The sequence below is a fragment of the Nestor notabilis genome, unplaced genomic scaffold (assembly GCF_000696875.1).
Source record: "Nestor notabilis isolate BGI_N333 unplaced genomic scaffold, ASM69687v1 scaffold12790, whole genome shotgun sequence".
Lineage (NCBI taxonomy): Eukaryota > Metazoa > Chordata > Aves > Psittaciformes > Psittacidae > Nestor > Nestor notabilis.
The window spans coordinates 3,150-22,220 of record NW_009909788.1 but is presented as its reverse complement, the minus strand read 5'-3'; the positions used below and the strand labels follow the sequence as shown (position 1 = coordinate 22,220).

The window sequence follows — 19,071 nt, the reverse complement described above, 5'->3', positions numbered from 1 at the left end:
ATTTAAAAAAAATCTAGGGAAAAAATATCTCTTTTCCGTATCATGTGATACTGCTTTTTATGTTACTCTCTTATCATAACATATATATCATTCAGGCAACTGCATCATGTTTTTTTCCTCATACTATATATTACTTTTTTGAATACTTATGTCTAAGATCAGCAACATCAAAATAAACCAAAACCTTAGTCAGGTCAGCACAAAACAGATCTTCCATTAAAAAAGCATATGTCTGCATAAACATGTGATTTAGGCACACAGTTAGCGTGAATTTGAACTACAGCAGAAATATGTCACTCCCCCGTGAACACAGTGCTGAGCGTATTTCAACTTGTGCAGCAAAGCTGTCCCCTGCAGTGGGGCAGCACGAATGCACAGCTGCGATGGCACGCACCAGTTGAGTAAATGACAGTCACGAAGCATCCTGGCAAGCTCTTAGTCCCATGAACAGAGAACTGGAGGGAGAAGCTTTACCCTGGAGCAAACCAAAGCAGCTTCCCCCAGCTCCCACTCGCTGTTAGCTCCTCCTTAGGGAGTGTTGCAACTGATGGCTGAGCAAGGGACCCAGCATTTGGTGGAGGGACTGGTGGGCAGTTCATGAGCACCGAGGATGCTGCTGAGGCTGCCACTCACGCTGCTCTCAGTTGGTGCAGCAGTTTTGAGTTCTGCTTCCAGTTCTGCTGGGAGCCTCCTCCAGCAGCTTCAGATCCCAGCTACTGCTGGGAAAGGCTGGCACTAGATCAGTGCAATCTGATACAACTTTGCATCTAGCCTTGGTTTGAATGGACCACTAGTCCAGATGATTTACAGAGGTCCCTTCCATGATTCCGTGCTTTTTCAGCACCTATAAGCTTCCTTCTTTGTATAGCCTATACCCTCCTTTACTTCTGCTGATCAGGGAGACCCCTCTGTTTTGCTGCAGTAAGGAACCAGATGGCCTGAACTGGAATTCTATTTGGTAAGTTTTACTTCCTTCTGTTAAGCAGGGAAATGGCAGAGTTTGTTGTAATCACAGGAAAGGGAATTTTTGCAGTTGATTTAATTTTTGCATTGTGTGGCTTTGTTTCAATCACACAAGGCTGAGCATAAATACAATTTATATGTCTCTTTTAAACACCAAGAAGCAATGCTGTGTAGTGTAAATTATTTTCAAACACCTTTTTCCCTGCTTTGAATACAAGTAACACCACAAGAGAAATGGAGCTATCCAGACCGGTCAGACTCCAAACAATTGGTGTGGACACAGTCCTTCTTCAGTAGCCCTTATTCAAATGCCATTTATTTAAAGTGACCAAAATGACCTTATTACCTGGCAGTTAATGCAGACTCCTCCACCTTCATAATGCCCATGAATGTTTAAGCTTTCTCGACGCTGATCAACACCAGCATCATAGTAGCAATCAGTGGCATGTCCATGGCAATTGCATGCTGAAAAGGTATTATTCCAAGTCAGCTTTCTTTATAATGCTGGAATTCAGTTACGCAGCAGGGGTTAAAATGCATAGATTTTTTTATGTATATGTACACTCAGGTATGTTGGAGTATGTTCAAATGTGCATATTTACCTATCAAAAACTGGATTTTCATACCAGAAATATGGTTAGATCATGAAGACACGAAAAGAACATATGCTGCTAGGCTTATTAGAGGAGGCAACAGTTGTATCATCTCAGAACTATGTTTATGCATAAATGTGAACCAGGAAGCTCCAGAAGAATGGTCTCAGCAGTTTTTAAAATTATCAAAAACATGTTTAAATGCTTATTCTATTTTTCCATGCCTAAAAACTACACCTGGATGAAGCTGTGTGCACTAAATCTTCATTTAAATAAACAATTATAGATAAGCTATAAACATTTAAAAAATACTACACTAAAGAACTCTTATACTCATCCATAGGTACAGATACGCCAGCAAACTTGGCTATACATTTACCCAGCTGTTGTCTTCTGAATGAAGAAGTTTTAAGTACAAGTTCATTTTACTTCCTGAGAATTGTGGATTCAAAAAGAAGCATGGTTAAAAGAAGTATGGTATGAAGAACAATAATACCACCACCAATAATAATATATTATTATAATCTAGAAAAGCATAAAATTAGGTGACCGAGATAACTCATTTCCTCTGTGTATGGTTGTTTATAGTCTCAGCTGTGGTAATTTTTACTTTGGGTGGTTTGTGGTTTGCTCTTTTCCTTTACTTTTCCCTTCTGTTAAGCCAAATAAAGGTAACAGCTGAATTCACAGTGGCTCTGAATCCCTCTCTACATACATGTTCTGCTATACTTATAACTCTAACAGAGGTTAATATTGCAGTGCTCAGAAGAGATTGAGATAACCGTGAGGCTTTGCCTGCAGACACATTGGTCTCACAGATGCCTCAGCCTAGTAAGTTCATCTACTGAAAACACCTGAAATAAATACATAGTGTTATATCCACCAGTGGCCTCATACTCTGTTTTACCTTTGGCAAAATGACCCAGAAACGTAAGTCCCAGAGACGGCCCAATGTTCATGCCTTGCTCACAGAAGAGAATTACCTGAAAAATAGCTCCACACTTCATCTAGTTCCTACAAATACAGTTATAGTAAAGGGTGATGGATTTACCTAGAAAATAATTCATGTAATTTTCTATAAATCTGTTATGTGTATCTCAGTTAAAACTAATCTCTTCCCATTGGTCGTGTAAAACTCTGCTTGTCTTCACTGAAATCTTCCAGAACTATAATACAATTCTGGGTAGGAACCAACCCTAATAGCAAGCAAACAGAATAAAACAAAGGGCAGGGCCATGGTTTTGCCATAAACTCATCCTATATCTTTTTTTTTTTTTTTCTTTTTAATAATCTGATCTTATTTCCTGCTGGAAAGGAATAACAGGAATTTTATTTTTTGAAAGAATGCAGGAAGCAAGAAAGGCTTCCCCAGGCATCTGGGTGCTAAGTGAGCTTTCAATTATTCCATCAATCCAGGTCAGCCTTCCCAGGAAATTACTCAAGTTTTGACTTCATAAGGCTATGACTTCATGTTTAAGAAATCCTCTCTTCATGTGGACCAGGGGAGAAGATACTCTGGAAAGCAATGGCTTCCTGAAAGCACCTCAAAACAGAAGTGCCTTGGCCCTGCTTTCTTCATGATGAGGGAAGTGTATGGGAAGTAATCCTTCCAAGTACCTGGCACAACTGGGAGCATGACTTGGGGACAACTAATTCTCTATGCCTTGCTACATGATCAAACAGTCAAGAGAAGGGAAACTGGACCATTCTCTGTATCTCCTTTACATCTTTAGATCTGAACAGCTTTGGGCAAGGAAACCTTTTCCTAGAAACTACCAACAACATGGCTGAGGTGGTAGCCTGCCATCAGGTTCCCTTATGGTCTGCTGAGAGGAACAACACTGGTTGAGAGTGGGTTCCCTGGCCAGGTTGTGATAGCCTGTGAAGGTTTTAATTCATATATTTCTTCAAGAAAATAAAACATTGCACAAATAGATAAGAAGAGAACATTTTAAAAAATAATAATTTACAAGGTAAATAAATAAATAAAAGCTCCTTGCCTCTAGGGCCAAACGGTCTATGAGCTCACAAGTATGTCTTCTAACAGTGGCAGGAAGTCATTTGTTCTGATTATAGTAATGGCATTTACTCTCAAAGGGGAATAAAAACCCCTACTACCTCATCAAGCACCTTCTTGTTGGTTTGGGCCACTTGCAGATCCATTCAGTACTGGCTAACTCATAGCAAAAGGGTGGGTTTATCCCTACAGGCTCCCACCAACCTGCTTCAACCAGTTTCTCTCAAGGGACCTCAGGCTTATGGGAAGCTTAACAAGATTGCTTTAATTTCTTCACTACTGGCTGCCAGGAAAAGAGGTCTGCACCTGGCAGATGCTCTCAACAAATCACCTCAAACCGCTAGGAGCAATCCATACTAAAAAGGGTATTTTTTCAGGGGTAGTTAGAAGCAAAGTCATTTTGGCTGAGAATCTTGTCGATGATCTTCTATAAACTCATTCTTTTAAAAACATGACATTATTTATGCTCTTTGTCTATCTCTTTCCTGACAGAAAATGTTTTCCTTTCAAAGAGGAGAATTTAAATGAGGTTTCAAATCTTGTCCAAAAAAATGTGTCCCAACGTGCTTATTATTAAACATTTTAATCACCACCCCTGCCCCCGCCAACACTCAGACTTTTAGTACTGCAGTTTTGATTAAACAAGCTATCTCTTTATTCCTCAAACTAATTATATAGGTGTATCTCTTTGGCTTTCAAATAAGGTTCCCCTGTTAACGGTTTGTACCCACTGGCTACACTACTCTCAGGAAAGGCAGACGAGGAAAATAAATTAGGCCCGACACAAAGGAAAGTGCAGGCTGCCAACATATTTGCTCAGAATAAGATGTGCACAGAGATGGCAACATTGTCTATACCATGCTCACTGGTTTCTGGCCAGAAGGTTACAGAACACCCATGTATAACAGTAGGTACCCCTCCACCAAAAGAGGGTCCATGCACCATTTTCTCTAACAGAAGTACGAAACATGGGGGAAGTGGGAGAAGGGTAGTAGGCTTCTCCAGCTGGACTGCTCAGTCTGTGGGGCTAAAGCACTCCAAACTCCCAACTACAAGCATGGAAAGGGTGCAAGTGTAGAATTGGCAGGATTCCCCAGCAGGAACACCTTTGTGCCCACTTACATACGGTCACCAAGGGACAACCATCAGCAGGAGAAGGGAGGGCAGCTCAAGTGCCTGAACGCAGTGACAGCATTGAGCATCTATCTGCATCTGAACACCAAGAGGCTGGGTGACGAGCAGGCAAATTTTGAAGTTGCACAAGATGCCTATGGTCTTCACTTTGCTGAGGGCATCCACAATCTGGCAAACAGCAGACAGCTGTGGCTGAGAGAGATGTTGGCTCAATGTACTACATGGCAGCTTCAAGTTTGGTCATGTAATATTCTCACACAAGCTACTATTTTCACCACTTAATACAAGAGAAGAACATAAATTATATTCACTGTATCATCTATTCCTTATTGCTGTATGGAAAGAATTTTCTCAGTAAAGAGAAAAGGTGTTAAAACAAGCAGTGTGCTTTACTATGTTCCATGAACACGTGTGCTACAGCTAATTCCCTCCCTCTTATCAATGTCCCTTTTAACCCAGCATCTTTTAGGCTACTTACGTTCACATATGTTTGTGCTCCCAGCTGTTGCGGGTTGCCACTGTTTCTGGTTATATCCAGAGCAGCAGTGATCACAGGTTTCCCCACAAGTGTTATGCTGACATTCACACTGAAACCTACAGAAAGGAAACTCTTACTCTGCTGAAGCTGCACTTATTTATTTTTTTTCCTTAATTTTATCACAGTCCAAGACTTACACAGAGTGTGAAAAGGACAGGACATAAGCTCACATTTAAAGAAGTCAAACAGTAATACCAGAACATTTTGGAATTTTCCTAAAATTCTTCATGATTTATTACTTTAACTGTGTGATTATGAGTTTCTTAGCACAGATTACTTATGAAGAACATTTATAGAACTTTCAATAGACTGGATTATGAAACTTTACTGTAGACTATTAAATCAAGATGATATATAACTGTTTAGGATGTATCCTTTTTTAAATTCATTCCAGCTTGTTGACCTACAGTAAATCAAAATATATATCACCTTTATATACATGCCTTCATCATTTTTTATTATACTTTCTTTACAATAATTTTATTAGTATTTTTAATAAACCAAGATAATAACTTCATATTGTTATCTTTTAAATAGAACACACTAGTCAGCAAGAAAACGTAGGGTTTTGGTTTGTCATTTGTTCTTTTTTAATTTAGCTGAATACCCTACTTAAAGGGCAGGCTTTCATTATAGTCTAGGTCTTACTATCATGCATAGTAACTCAATCCCAGGAGGAACAAAGACCTTAAGACTGGAGAGGCCCTTTCCAACATTTCTTTCTTCTCTGTGTAGTCTAATAATCAAGGGGCAATAAAATTTTTTAGTATAACCATCCTATTCCCTTGGATTTCAGACTTTCTGTACTTAAATTTTCTCCAGCATAGATATCTGGAAAGGAGGCACCCATCTCCCCACTCACTTTTCATTAAAACACAACTGAAAATATTGAATCATCCTGATAAATGTTTGTTTCAATGCCATTATGGATATTTAAAGCATGTTTTAGACAGCTTGATTATCCACAGTCAGTTCCCTACAGCAGATGAGGCGAGAAGCCTGATCTAACTCCTTGTGAAATCGATACAGAGATCATGAACTTCACAGGGAAAGGGAATAGTTCATTCAGTTTAGTTTTATTTTTTCTAGTAATGATCAAGAGCCATTGGATCTTGGCTGAGCTCAGTAATTCAATAATACTGAATATCTCAAGGAAGTTCACTTTCTTCTTCTAAATCCTGCTGCTGGAAGGTGATACCAAGCCATGTTTTCCAAAAGAACTAAGGGTTGCTAAGAAATTATTCAATCTGCCAAACTCTTATTTCAATTTAAAAGAAAAAAACTAAGACTTGTTGTTCTTATATTTCACATAGAGTTGATCTTGACATATTTTCTTGTCAATTATTAGCAGATTCTAGTTTTTTTTTTAAATATACTGGAAAATCCCTGTAAGATTATATAATTATATAATAGAAAAGGTCATTTGAAAATATTCATGCATTGTTTTTCTCATATTAAATTAATATTATGCTCAGTTTACTTACTGGTATTGGTTTTCAGCACTCTTTGCATTACACACTTCAGCATGGCCATGACATACACATCGACCACCAATACTGATGTCCTTTATACTGTAGTAATACTATGGAACAAGCACATGAAGTATGTATAGATCTTTTTCTTTACTCATATTATGTCAGAAATATCAAAATCATATTGTTAAATCTTGCTTATCAGAATTTTAAAGGCATGAGACTGCTCACTGGGGAACTTCTCAATGTGTATAAATACCTGAAGGGAGGGTGCAAAGAGAACGGAGACAGGCTTTTGCCAGTGGTGCCCAGTGACAGGACCAGAGGCAATGGACACAACCTGAAAACTCAGTTTAGGTGCCCTCTGAACACCAGGAAACACTTTTTCACTGTGAGGGGGATGGAGCACTGATGCAGGTTGCCCAAAGATTTTGTTGCGTCTCCCTCCTTTGAGGTACTAAAAGCTATCTGGACGTGGTCTTGGCCAACTGGCTTTAGGTAGCCCTGCTGAGCAGTGGGGTTTGGACCTGAGGACCTCCAGATGTCCCTTCCAACCTCAACCATTCTGTAATTCTGTGACTCATTTTGGTTGCATGTACACCCTCCTCTTTCATGGAGGTGGATTGGCTCACACAGATGAGATGCTTCCTCAAGACAGAGAACTTTTCCAACTAGCTCTCTTTGCTCTCTCTAGGCAGGTAAAGAACAGTAGACTAGGAAATATTTTTTGTCTTCTGAATTATCTCCCTTAAATATACACATTCATTTCTAACTATGTATACCACTTTCATACCATAACATTTCATACCAAAACTTTCAAGTAAAATCTTTCAGTGTTTTCAGCACAGGTAGAGATGATCACCATGACTCTTGCCAACCTATCTGACAGTGGAGTTTGGTATAACAGTCTTCACATCTCAGTTTATAGTTTCATACAGCTTTGTAGAGCTACACTTTACTACTAAAAGTAATTGCACTGTCACTAGTCAGTAGTAAGTCAAATTAGCAATAGGCCAAAGTGATTTATAAGCCAAATTGCCACAGTGTAGACATAAAACATAATCTGTATAATTCAGTGTGTCATGAACTCAAACCTTTAACAGGGGAAGCCAGGCTTCCCCTTGGAAGTGGGGGATAGCAGAACAGAATTCTACAGTAAGTTTAATACAAAGATTTTCCTTAAAAATATTTACTATTTCCTAGACTTAGAAGGTCTCTACAATAAAACCTTGCACTTTCTTTTAACAATTTGATAAAATACTTAACATTTTGTTCAGCTATCCTACATCTCATGACTACGATAACATCAGAAGTTCCTCACACTAAAGCTGTGTTGCTTGCCAAGTAAACTAAACACTGCATTTACATCTGCCTGTGAGCAACATCTTAAAATTTACTTAAGGCAATAAAGGCACTTAATGGGAGTGCTAACAAGTAACTGGAATATCTTTATGGTTTTTGATCCAGAAACCCTCACACACATTTGTGCAGTGCCTCACCCCAGGGTTTCCTCCAATTGTTACTGAATCTTCATGTTAAATGAAAAGGTTAAAAATAACAATACAATATAAAGTCTGCAATCTCTCCAAGTATATGAATTTCTATGCAGTGTTCCCTTGAGGGAGCTGAGTTTCCTTGAATTTCCCCAGTGAATGGGAGTGGGAATTTGGCTTTTAGCTCTTGGATAGCCCCAAATCCACTGAAAACACCTATACATCTTGCTTCCTGAAAGTCTTTTTCTAAATAAACAAGGGAAAGTAGTATCAAATAATGGTGAAGAGATTTAGTTCCTCAGTTCTGTGTAAGATGATAGTTTAAAAGATTACCACTTTGGCTCCTTATAGCTCACATAATGCACCCAACTTCCTTCCATATTCAAAAAGAGGGAAACTGTCTGTTACAAAATCATTAATCATTACTTCCCCCTCACAAATCTGTGCTGACCCAGTTACCTTCTTGTCTCAAACAAACCTGGAGAAAATATGGGGATTTAAAGGTGGGTCACTGTAAATTTTGATTGTTAGGAGGTTGCAGATTTAAAACATGCAGATCATTTTTTGGTCTCTAACCTGCTGAATATGATTCTTCAGTGTACTTCAGCAAAAACAATACTTACTCTACGGGTTACAGTGGGGTCTCGTTGAGCTTTCGATATCAAGTGTCCAAGAAGCGTATTTGTTCTGAGGAAATGAAGGCGGATGTTTGTTGCTTTTGTGAATTCTTGAAGACTAGGGGAATAAGTGAAGTTTTTTGCTCCAGGGCGGCCATTTACCAAAGATACCACAATCTAACAAAGAAATAAGCATATTTTTGTTAAAATATATCAACTGCAAGTGTCAGCAGCAGCACAGAGCAAAATTAATAAAAGAATCAGAAAACTTTCTATTGTTACTGAACATACTCACAGTAACAACTATAAGTTTCATACTGAGGCCAGGACATTGGGAAAAACAGTGATGTTAGTCTTGGACCCTCCTGAATTCTTGTTACCCATATGGCACACCAGAAAAAAAAATAGTGCCTCTATCTGTTTGAAAACAGCTATAATACAGAAAGTACATGCTTTTATAGGAAAAAACAATAGGAATGATTGCAAACAGTTATATTAACAGTGGATAGTATCAATGGGAGTTTTGCCTGAGTAAAAACATCAGGTTTTGGCTCCTTCCCAAAGCACATTTATTTTTGGGTTAAGGCACAAACGTTCCTGGAAAATATTATTGTTACCAGGTCCAGTGCCTGGGAGCGTATTAATGGTCTTTTGGAGGAAAGTACACAGTGTTGCTTTAGAAAATCCCCTCACATGAAAGGAGATTTATCTGACTCTCAAAACAAGGGCAATAGTGCTTTTTTATTTTTTAAAGAAACAGATGCCAGCAACCAAGCAATCATGAACCTCTGTTAAATTAACAATCCGGTATGCATGTATAGGACTGAGTTAAAGACTTTCATTAGCAACCGCAGTGTTCTTCTACAGAAATTATTCTTTACAATGTTTTATTAGGAAGATTTTACAGCTATTTTAATAAACAAATTCTACTTTAATCGGCAACTACAATCCCAGATCCATATGCTCAAAACTGTGGATAACTCTTGAGCTCAGATCTGAATTCTAACCACATCAGGCATAAAAGGAGAATGTCAGCAGGAGCCATCAGTATAGCCAGGAGTTTAAAATTCATTCAAATAATACAAGCCACAGTTCTGCCTAGGAAGAAACAATGGCTAAATTCAGAACGTTTTCCAAACATCTATTATATCTTAAGCATGTAGCATTTTATAAATTCTGTTCTTAACTAGCTACTTATTCTGGAATGGCAATTATCTATTTCTACAGCCTTTACTTCCATAGCAATTGTGATGCAGTAAGTTCTGCTGTGTACATGGGAAATGTTCAGAAAACACGGTCAGCACCTTCAAACGCATATGGCTAAAGTGAGGCATGTAAATCATGATAAACATCAATACAGGGAACTTTGAGCAGCCCCCACCTCCACAGGGAATGGTGAAAGTTAGGAGGAGCCAGATCACTCTTCAAATAACTCACCAGCTACTTCAGTGCTTGGTTATGGACTTGTTAATGTAGATTCAAGCTGTCATAACTTAAACATTACTTCCAGTTTAGGTTTTTATTAAAACAGCAAACATCTAAAACTGATGCTGTTTGCTTTCAGCGTTACGCGCTACTTTCCTAAAAGCACTTACCTCTCCATTTTCTAGAGGCAGAATGCGAGAGTACTCTGTGGTGCAAAGGACGTCGCTGTCCCTCCTCACCGGAAGATTGGCTTCCGTTCCGAAGTGCTCCAAGCAATCTGCTTTGGAGTCTAGTCAAGCAAGAACAAAATTATTTTTACACATGAAAATAAACACTATTGTTCTAATTTAAAATAATGAAGAAGTATCCCCTGTGCTTTCAGGTAAATTCTCCCCCATAACTGAATAATAACAGTGATTGTGTCGTTCAGCACAGAAAAATGGAAATTCCTAAAACCAGATAATTTCTCATCCTAAGCAATTCAGTGGTGCCTGACAAGACATGGCACGATATTTCTCATATCATCACAAAAAAAAGCTGTAGTCCAAGATTTTGCATTTGTAATTCACTTTGATTTTTGCAAGGAACTTGAGGGATAAAGGTAGTGAGGTTCTGACACAGTCAAAACCTACAAACAAAACAAAAGAAGAATTCCCAACATACTGAAAAATATTCATGGTCTGAATTACTTTCAAAATATCATACTCATTTTTACTTACACTCTTGTCGCTAATTCATTGCAGATAAGATAAGAGAAATGTATTTGACATTCATGGTCTTCACTGTGGCTGAAATCTTTAGCAAGCCTCATGGTCTGATTTTCTGCTTCTGAGTGAACGATTAAATAAACCTGTCCGCAAAAGAGCAGTGACACAAGGATTGATACTCACGAGCAAAATATTGCCAAGGAGTGAAAGTTCTTCCAAAGTCCACTGATCTTTCTAAGACCCAGAGATCTGGACGAGGAGAATTTGCAAACTTGATAAGGATATAGGCAACATGGAAGAGCTGGTAACAGAATATACACATATCTCATCAGCAGCTTTTTGAACTCTATATCAGAATACTAAAACTAATGCAAATAAACACATTTTCTTTAGTATACAGTGAGAAGGTTATTCTCTGCTGTTTCATTCCTACTAAAACAATGGGCCAGATTCTCAGCTGGCTACCTCATCTGGCAACGTGTTCCAATACATTAGGAAAGCTGCAATAGCACTGTGTTAAATGCCATCTCTTGCATTTCAGAACAGCTCTGTTTGGCACATGATTGTTTGGGTGTGTTAAGGGTACAGTAGCTGGAATTTACCCTGCCAACTTAATACAGCCTGACAAGCACTGAGTTCACTTCTTGTGATACTAAATTAGCTACCTGAATAGCCAGACAGTATCTGCACATGGAAAAATGACTTATCACACAATAGTATTGAGCAAAGTAAGTGGCAGCCATTCTGTTGACAGAACCAGGTCAGAGTCCAGAACTGTGCACAATGACTGCACAGGTGGAGTAATGATCTTGAATTACCAACGGGAAGTCTCTGCACTGATTCTAAGAAATAAGTGAATACTTTGGGGACTGTGGCAAGATTTGTTTTTCTGATACTTTTTGCCTAAGTAACTTCCACTATTTGGCTGGCAAGTTTCAGAGTAAGGATATCGGCCATACAGACATTACATGTCATCCAGTGTGGCCATTCAGTGCGAAGACTGGCATCCGCCCAGGAAGGCATAATAGTTCTGAAATTCCTAAAGAAAGTGCTTCATGTTCATGCTTTTGGCCAGCTGAATCTCTCAAGGGGGACTGACCAGTTCAAATCAGGTTTGCACTGGGCAGGCAACTATCCATTAATAGTCTTGCTTCCCCTGTGTTTTAAGGTCTTTGGGAATCCCATCCTTACATATATGTTAACAAGCATGGATAACACTCTGTGTGTTGGTTGATACAGATGCAATCAAGAGAAATGGTTTAGAAATCTCAAAAGGAAATAAAGGAAGCATATAGAAAAGACTCTGCCTTCTTCAAGGCCCCACGGCTTATAGTCATGTTGTGGAATCATTACAATGACCTTCTAACTACTCTTCAAAAAAGCAGATGACATCTGCTTCAGCTTGTCATATAGTTATTATATACTTTTACACAGATGCTACTCAAAGTGCTGACACGGCCAGTTTTGTGTAGTCTCTTATAACAGGTGATACCTTCCCATAAGCATGAGCAAAATAGTAGCAGTGAATTCCATTTCCACAGTGCTTCGACACTGCTGAAGAAATATGAGACAAGCTTACTGACATCAGTCTCACCCTGGACTATAAGCTTTCATAAGAACCTAAAGAAAAAAGTGGCCAAAATGAAGGCATAGAATCATAGACTCAACTAGATTGGAAAAGACCTTTAAGATCATCAAGTCCAACCATTACCCTGTGATTGCCAAGACCACCACTAAACTGTACCACTGAGGGCCTCATCTACATGGTTTGTGATCACTTCCAGGGACAGTGATTCCAGCACTTTCCTGGGAAGCCTGTTCTAATACCTCATTACTCTCTCTGCAAATAATTTTTTCTAATATCCAATCTAAACCTCTCCTGGCTGCAGGCACATATGCTTATGTGAAGTTTATGGTTGAATTTCCCTTCCTCCCCCCTAATAAAAGTACTCATTTGGACATTACATTCCATTGTATCCCTTTAATTTACAACAGTGACTAATCATATCACTACATAAAAGCTATTCAACATATTAGCATACAAGGCTACACTGAGCCCGAATCATTCAGCACTATATTATTGTCATAAAAGCACAGTAAAAAATCCCAAACCAACACTTTTTGAAGTGTAACATTAGACACTCCTTTGTCATCATAGACTACCATGCTATCCTGAAACTTCATCTTCTTCTGAAGACAGAGTTCAGAAAAATACCTGGGGGAGTATTACTGTAAAATCTGCTCAGCATTAAGCAAGCCAAAGATGAGGGAATACCTGCTAAAATTAGGCAATCCAGAGAGTCAGGGGAAGGGCAATGAACTTCAGTCAGACATTCTGCATTCAGAAGTTTAAAATATGTTGAAAACTACATTGGGAAAGTCAGGACCAATTAAAGGAACAAACGAGACTTCATTTGATCCAAGTATTTTAAACAAGTCGGGAATAGCCACTGTATAAGCAGGTCTCTTAACAGGGTAGACACTGCCTCAGGGATCAACATTATAATTATTCAGGACTGTGATTGATTAGAAATGTAACTATTGTACAGAAAGTCAGACAGTGAAGTAAAGCAGAGCTTTTGCTTTAAGGTTTTTGCTTTTTCTCATATTACAAAGTACAGCAAAATAAGCATTTTTCTAGAAGAGATTTAACATCCCAAAGGGATTTTGACTTTCAAATTCACCTCTAGCCCTTGTGAAACAGAAGCAGCAGCAGGTGGGTGTTCTGTTCCAACTCTTATGGTAGTGAGCACTCAAACTTCCATCATGGTGCAACTTTTCAACTAAATATTGTCATCAGACTGTGGCAAAAGGCTCCACTGGGACTCTGCTCTCAGTCTTGATGCAGCAAATTAAAAGCTACTGACATTGCACTAGGTTCTGCTTCCTCTAATTGTGAACACTTGATGACCAACTTACAACTCAGTCATTGTTTACCTGCACACATATATACCTTACTTTTTGTCATGTTTCGCACATGCAAAAACAATTCCATATTTTGTTTACAGAAAGAAGGTGCCTTGAATCAAAATAAAGAGCAAGACAACTACTCAAAGAGGAACACTACATCCCTGCTATCTTTTCAATATAACAGCCTGTGGTACTGCAAGGTATTTAGACATGCTTCTAACTTTAAGAACATTTCCTTTTCTTTGAATACCAGAACCTTTGTTTCAGCTCACTTAAGAGGGAATTGCACTCTGAAAATTCCTGCCTCTGTCAGCTACTGACAAAGTCTGCATGACTAACATACACTAAGCTATTAATTTTTATGACCCTGAAATAAGATAAGGTGAATTGGGCTCTCAGTGTTTATGTATTTGCTTGAATAGACTTATTCTGCCACAGCATTTAATTTTCTTCTTCATTGTTAGTATTGTGAACTACTATATGAATTTGGGCAATGAAAATATTAGGCAAAATGTCGAAAGTAAATCTCAAGTTCAAACAAATCCTAAGATTAAGCTTTAACTGGCTGAATGCAGATATGAGATAATGTCTGAGAAGTGGAAAAAACTACCCAAACCAACAACGTATGTATCCTACTAAACCCTCACACATCCACCAACTAAAATGATCCCTTCCTGGTATTAGGACCTGGAGTGATTTTGACTTTTATCTTGAGTTTCTCCCATTTCCAAGTAAGGGAGGTCAGAGTAGCCTTTCCAAGTGGTACCAGAGTAAAGAGAAACACACAGCCTCACGCTGAGAAATCCTTTAATAACTACAGGAATTTTAGCACATAGTGGTTGGTCTCCAAGGATTCCCATGAGAAGGAGGCACTCAGTTCATATCCTTCCTCTGAAGGAAGGAGGTTTCTCAGAAGTTTACTCAACATATAAAAGATAAGGTGTCTGCCAGTAGGTTCTCCAAAGAAGCTAACAAGTACACAGTGGGAACAGAAGTTTTGGATGGAGCAATGTGCTACACAAGTGGATGATGATGCACAAGTGTTGGTCACAAATATGCTGGACTACACTGCAAAACAAATTACAGTCTGTAACCTAAACCTGCATCTTACAGAGACCATGATGGATGCAAGCAGCTCAGAAAGTCAGGTCTGCTTTACTGGGATGTGATTGAGTCATGATTCCCCTGCCCATTCATAACACCCTGCTCTGCATTCAGTGTCTCTACCCTGCATGCCCCGCCTGAAAGACACACTTCCCTACAGTTTCCTGGGAAAGAACGACTGAGCAACTCACTTCACAGGAGCACAAAGCACAAGGGGATGCAACACTACTCAACTCTACAGTGTAACAAAAAGAGCAACACAATGCAAAGGAAGTCCAAACACTGTGTGCTAAGGTAGTGTAGCCAATGCGGCCTAAAAATTCGTCACATTCTATATAGCTCTCTCTTCTTTTATGGTTCAATAGAGAAAAGAAACCAAGAAAACAGGCATGTTATTAATTTAATTAGTAGAAATGCAAATTCAAAAAACCACAGCAGTTTAGTTTAACTACTGATATTCTCCATCTTAAGTTGTCTGGTCATTCTGCACTGCTCCTTTACTGGTTCCAAAAACTCCAAATTAAGGTATCCTCAAACTGAGAACCATCCCAGTCATGTAAGGGACAGGAGCATTAAGATCTCATGAAATGGAAGATGTAAAATAATTTGCACCTGTATTCCCAAAAATAATGGCAGGTAAGTCTCATAGAGAAACATTTTCTTTAGTAATTCTTCCCCCTGCAGTCAACTAAATTGAATGCCTATTCAAAAAGTCCCACCCAATATAACCAGTCAATAAACAGTTACTACTGTCCAAAACATATTTGCATATGTACACATATATTTTGCAGTCCCCAGCATATATTTATAGTCATATATTTACAGCTGGTGTGAACTGGCAGAGTGCAGCTAATTTCACTGGATGAGTGCCCAGTTATGACAGCTGGGAATCTGTCCCTGTGACTTAAAATACAGACGCAGAGGTTTTACTGTTAGCTACTTGCCTATTGCCTGCACAGGAAATACAGGTGTTCATGTAACTGTCATATTATTAATCCATGTTACACTGGGTTTGCTGTTCCTTTCCTTTTAGACCATGTTATCAGTATTTTTCTGTCTATCTGGAAGATATTGCTGGACGATAGAAAAGCCAGAAGGACCCCTAAGGCAAAAGCAGACTCCAAACATTATTCTCAAAATGCATGTATGGTAAGAGATCATGAAAGCTCTCTCTCTCTCTGTGACCATGGAAAAGGAGAACATGAAATGGAAGGTAGACCCCTAGTACCATCTGGCTGGTCCCCTGTAACTTCAGGTTAACAAGTTACAGTGCGTGTGCAAGGCAGCACACAGTCACTAAACATGTGTGATGCCACTGGCAAGAACCCACGTCACCAAAATTCCTGAAGGAAAATGATCATTTCATTAAAGTTAACTTGGTAAAAAAAATACAGAATATAAAGGACAAGAAAGCTGTAGGTGCTGGAATTTAAAATCATCAGTTCAAACATCTCTCCCAAGTGTATATAAACGCAAGATATGATCAAACCTTACCCAATAGCTCATGCACTTACCTGTCCCAGATCTAAAGTGACATTGACTTCATTGTACTTCAACCCCATAGAAAGAGAAGGACTTTGCCACCAGCGCTCTGTGCCATCAATTGCGTTGGTTACAGGGTGAGCTTTACTGGGGTCAGCAGCATTGCAATAATCACAGAACTGTCCCTGAAACACAGTAAGTTAAAAAGATTGTCTCAGCTGAAAACTTCCACACTGCAGATGCATGCTGTTCTTAACTGAGATTCTGAACTAGAGCATTGACTAAAACTGAGGTTTTTTGGTTTACTTTTTATATAGAGTATTTCTTAATATATAACAATTCCTCTGATGATTAAATGACACAATTATACCCTGAAACACACTAATTTTTATGTTAAAAACTAAAATTTCAGTAACTTCTGTAAGTAAACTACACTAAGTGTTTACTTATTAATTAATCAATACTTTGGTGAAATTACCTATGTTACATCTGCAGGGGTGTCTGCAGAAAATTAATGAAACAAAGCCCCTTAAAATTGGATTAAGACCATCAAACAGATTTTCTTCAATTGTAAAATATCCACATATGTATGTAGCCTGGTATTAATAAAACCATACAAAATGCTCTGTTACTTGTCTATGAGTTTGGTATTACAATTTTTCAATGCTGCTTTCATTTTTTTCATGCCATTATAATATATTCTGAATCAGAGACTTCTGAACAATATGTTATTTTGGAAAATACAATGGATCCTACAGACTGTTCCCTTAAAGTTGTCCTTTAAAGTATCCCACTGTATCCTTTGCAGAAGTTACCACCCAACTTCCAGTCCACGAACAAAGGCATAATCTGGAGATGCCCTGATAATCTCTCTTTGATAGTCTGTAAAACTTTTTGTAGTCTTCTGTACAATTATGATGAATAAACTTTAGGGAACTTAATTGTCTTTTAATTTGGCATCTTGTCTTGACACACAAGCAGTATTTTTATCTTTAAGAAACTGCATTTTATAGTCTACCAACTTAAGTGCTGAAGTGTTGTGAATATTTATTAAGATATCTTTTTAGTGTCTTATTCACTTCTTACTCCAGTCACTGGGTAGAAATAATCCATAAAAATGCTTAACTTTGCCAGGCACAGGACTTTGTAGAACCCCAACAGGAAAAAAAAAAGCATTTTAATTGAATGGCAGTAGTCCCTTAATGATTTCTGCAGCTGGGCAGTTGCTTTATCCATTCAGCCTGTGAGGTGCTGACACTGTGTTGGACTCCTGTTTTAAATAAAGTAGTATTTGCACCATTCCCTTTATCAACTAAGCATATTTTCATCAAAGACGTGACAAATCTTCTGTTGCTTCCACAACCCATGTTGCCTGGCATGAAGTATAATCCAACCTTTCGAGTATTAACAGAATCCCATATAACTGCCATTATTTTGTGTGTCACTGCTGTCAGACTAACCAGTGTAAAGTAACTGGAGCAATTGTATTTGTCCACTTTTAATACAGGAGTAACATTAGGGGTCTCACATTCTTGCTGGGTACAGTCTTTCAAGCTTAGTGAATTTAAGACTTTAAACAGAATTTGTTTAACATATGTCATAGCTACTAAAGGATTGGAAAATACTTCATCATTCTCATGTGATACAAATACACCATCTTGTGTCTTCCAAATACAAAACGTAGATGTCCACCAAATATTTCTGCATCAGTAGTAAAAATTTCAGCATCTGCATCTAACAGTGGTTCCATCCTCATCCTGCTACTCTTAGCTATTCTGATCCAGCACTGCAGGTGTCAAGCTGGCTGAGGGTTAACTCTTCAGAATTCAAAGAGCTGTACAGAGACTTACTAAATCCTCAAGTATGTAGGTTGGTGAACAACGTCTGGGGTCATGTTATAACGCCATTCTCCTCCAGCTCTGTTAGAGAACGTGGCTTGGCTGACTTACGTGCGAACTACAATATGCCAGGACACTGCTGGATTCAGATACAGTTTGCTGCAGCAGACACCACATCGGTCCGTGCTAGCTACAGGCAATGTTGACTATTTTTGCAGTGATGATAAAGAACATTATGTCACTATCTGCAAAATCCATATACTGAGAAATCAATCTAGGCACCAATAACTGCAGTTACCACCACATCAAAGCATCTTCCCTGACAAATGTGTACTTGGAGTTCTGACATATATATGTTACAACAGTTGAAGCTTCCCCAAATAGATTTATAATGTGCATGAAACATGGTCTTTAGATTTAAATTCATGTCCACAATGATCAGACTGGAAATACAGAGGAAACAGTTGCTGCTACATCAGTTTCAGCTCTGATCTGGAGGCAGCCTCAAAGAAAGGCTAAATGAGCAGCAAACAATAGTGAGTATTAAATATAAGGGTTACATTTACAGGCACTTACGTGATTTCAGCATACCAGAGCACTTGATCTGAACTCAAGATACCATCTTTTTCTTTTGGGGCACATAATTCAAAGAATTTCATTGCAACAGCTGAAGTTTCGGTTATTTAAAGTACATTCCAGCAATGCTGCCAACAAGGCAGCAAAACAAAAAATGAAAGAAAAGAAATTATTGGACAGAGCAGCCTCCCCTGCTTCCCAC

The 19,071-nt window shown here is 38.6% G+C and overlaps 1 protein-coding gene across 1 annotated transcript in view; it reads right to left on the bottom strand.

The window, feature by feature from the left end:
* LAMA3 (laminin, alpha 3) overlaps positions 1 to 18,470 on the bottom strand; it is a 103,591-nt gene extending 85,121 nt beyond the window's left edge. The window contains exons 1-8 of the mRNA XM_010023076.1: positions 18,405 to 18,470; positions 16,488 to 16,640; positions 11,143 to 11,260; positions 10,423 to 10,541; positions 8,834 to 9,004; positions 6,730 to 6,827; positions 5,186 to 5,301; positions 1,310 to 1,428 (exon numbers count right to left, since the gene is read on the bottom strand). Coding sequence (XP_010021378.1) covers positions 1,310 to 1,428; positions 5,186 to 5,301; positions 6,730 to 6,827; positions 8,834 to 9,004; positions 10,423 to 10,541; positions 11,143 to 11,260; positions 16,488 to 16,640; positions 18,405 to 18,470 — 960 coding nt within the window. The remainder of the gene's footprint in view (positions 1 to 1,309; positions 1,429 to 5,185; positions 5,302 to 6,729; positions 6,828 to 8,833; positions 9,005 to 10,422; positions 10,542 to 11,142; positions 11,261 to 16,487; positions 16,641 to 18,404) is intronic.
* Between the last annotated feature and the right edge of the window lie 601 nt (positions 18,471 to 19,071).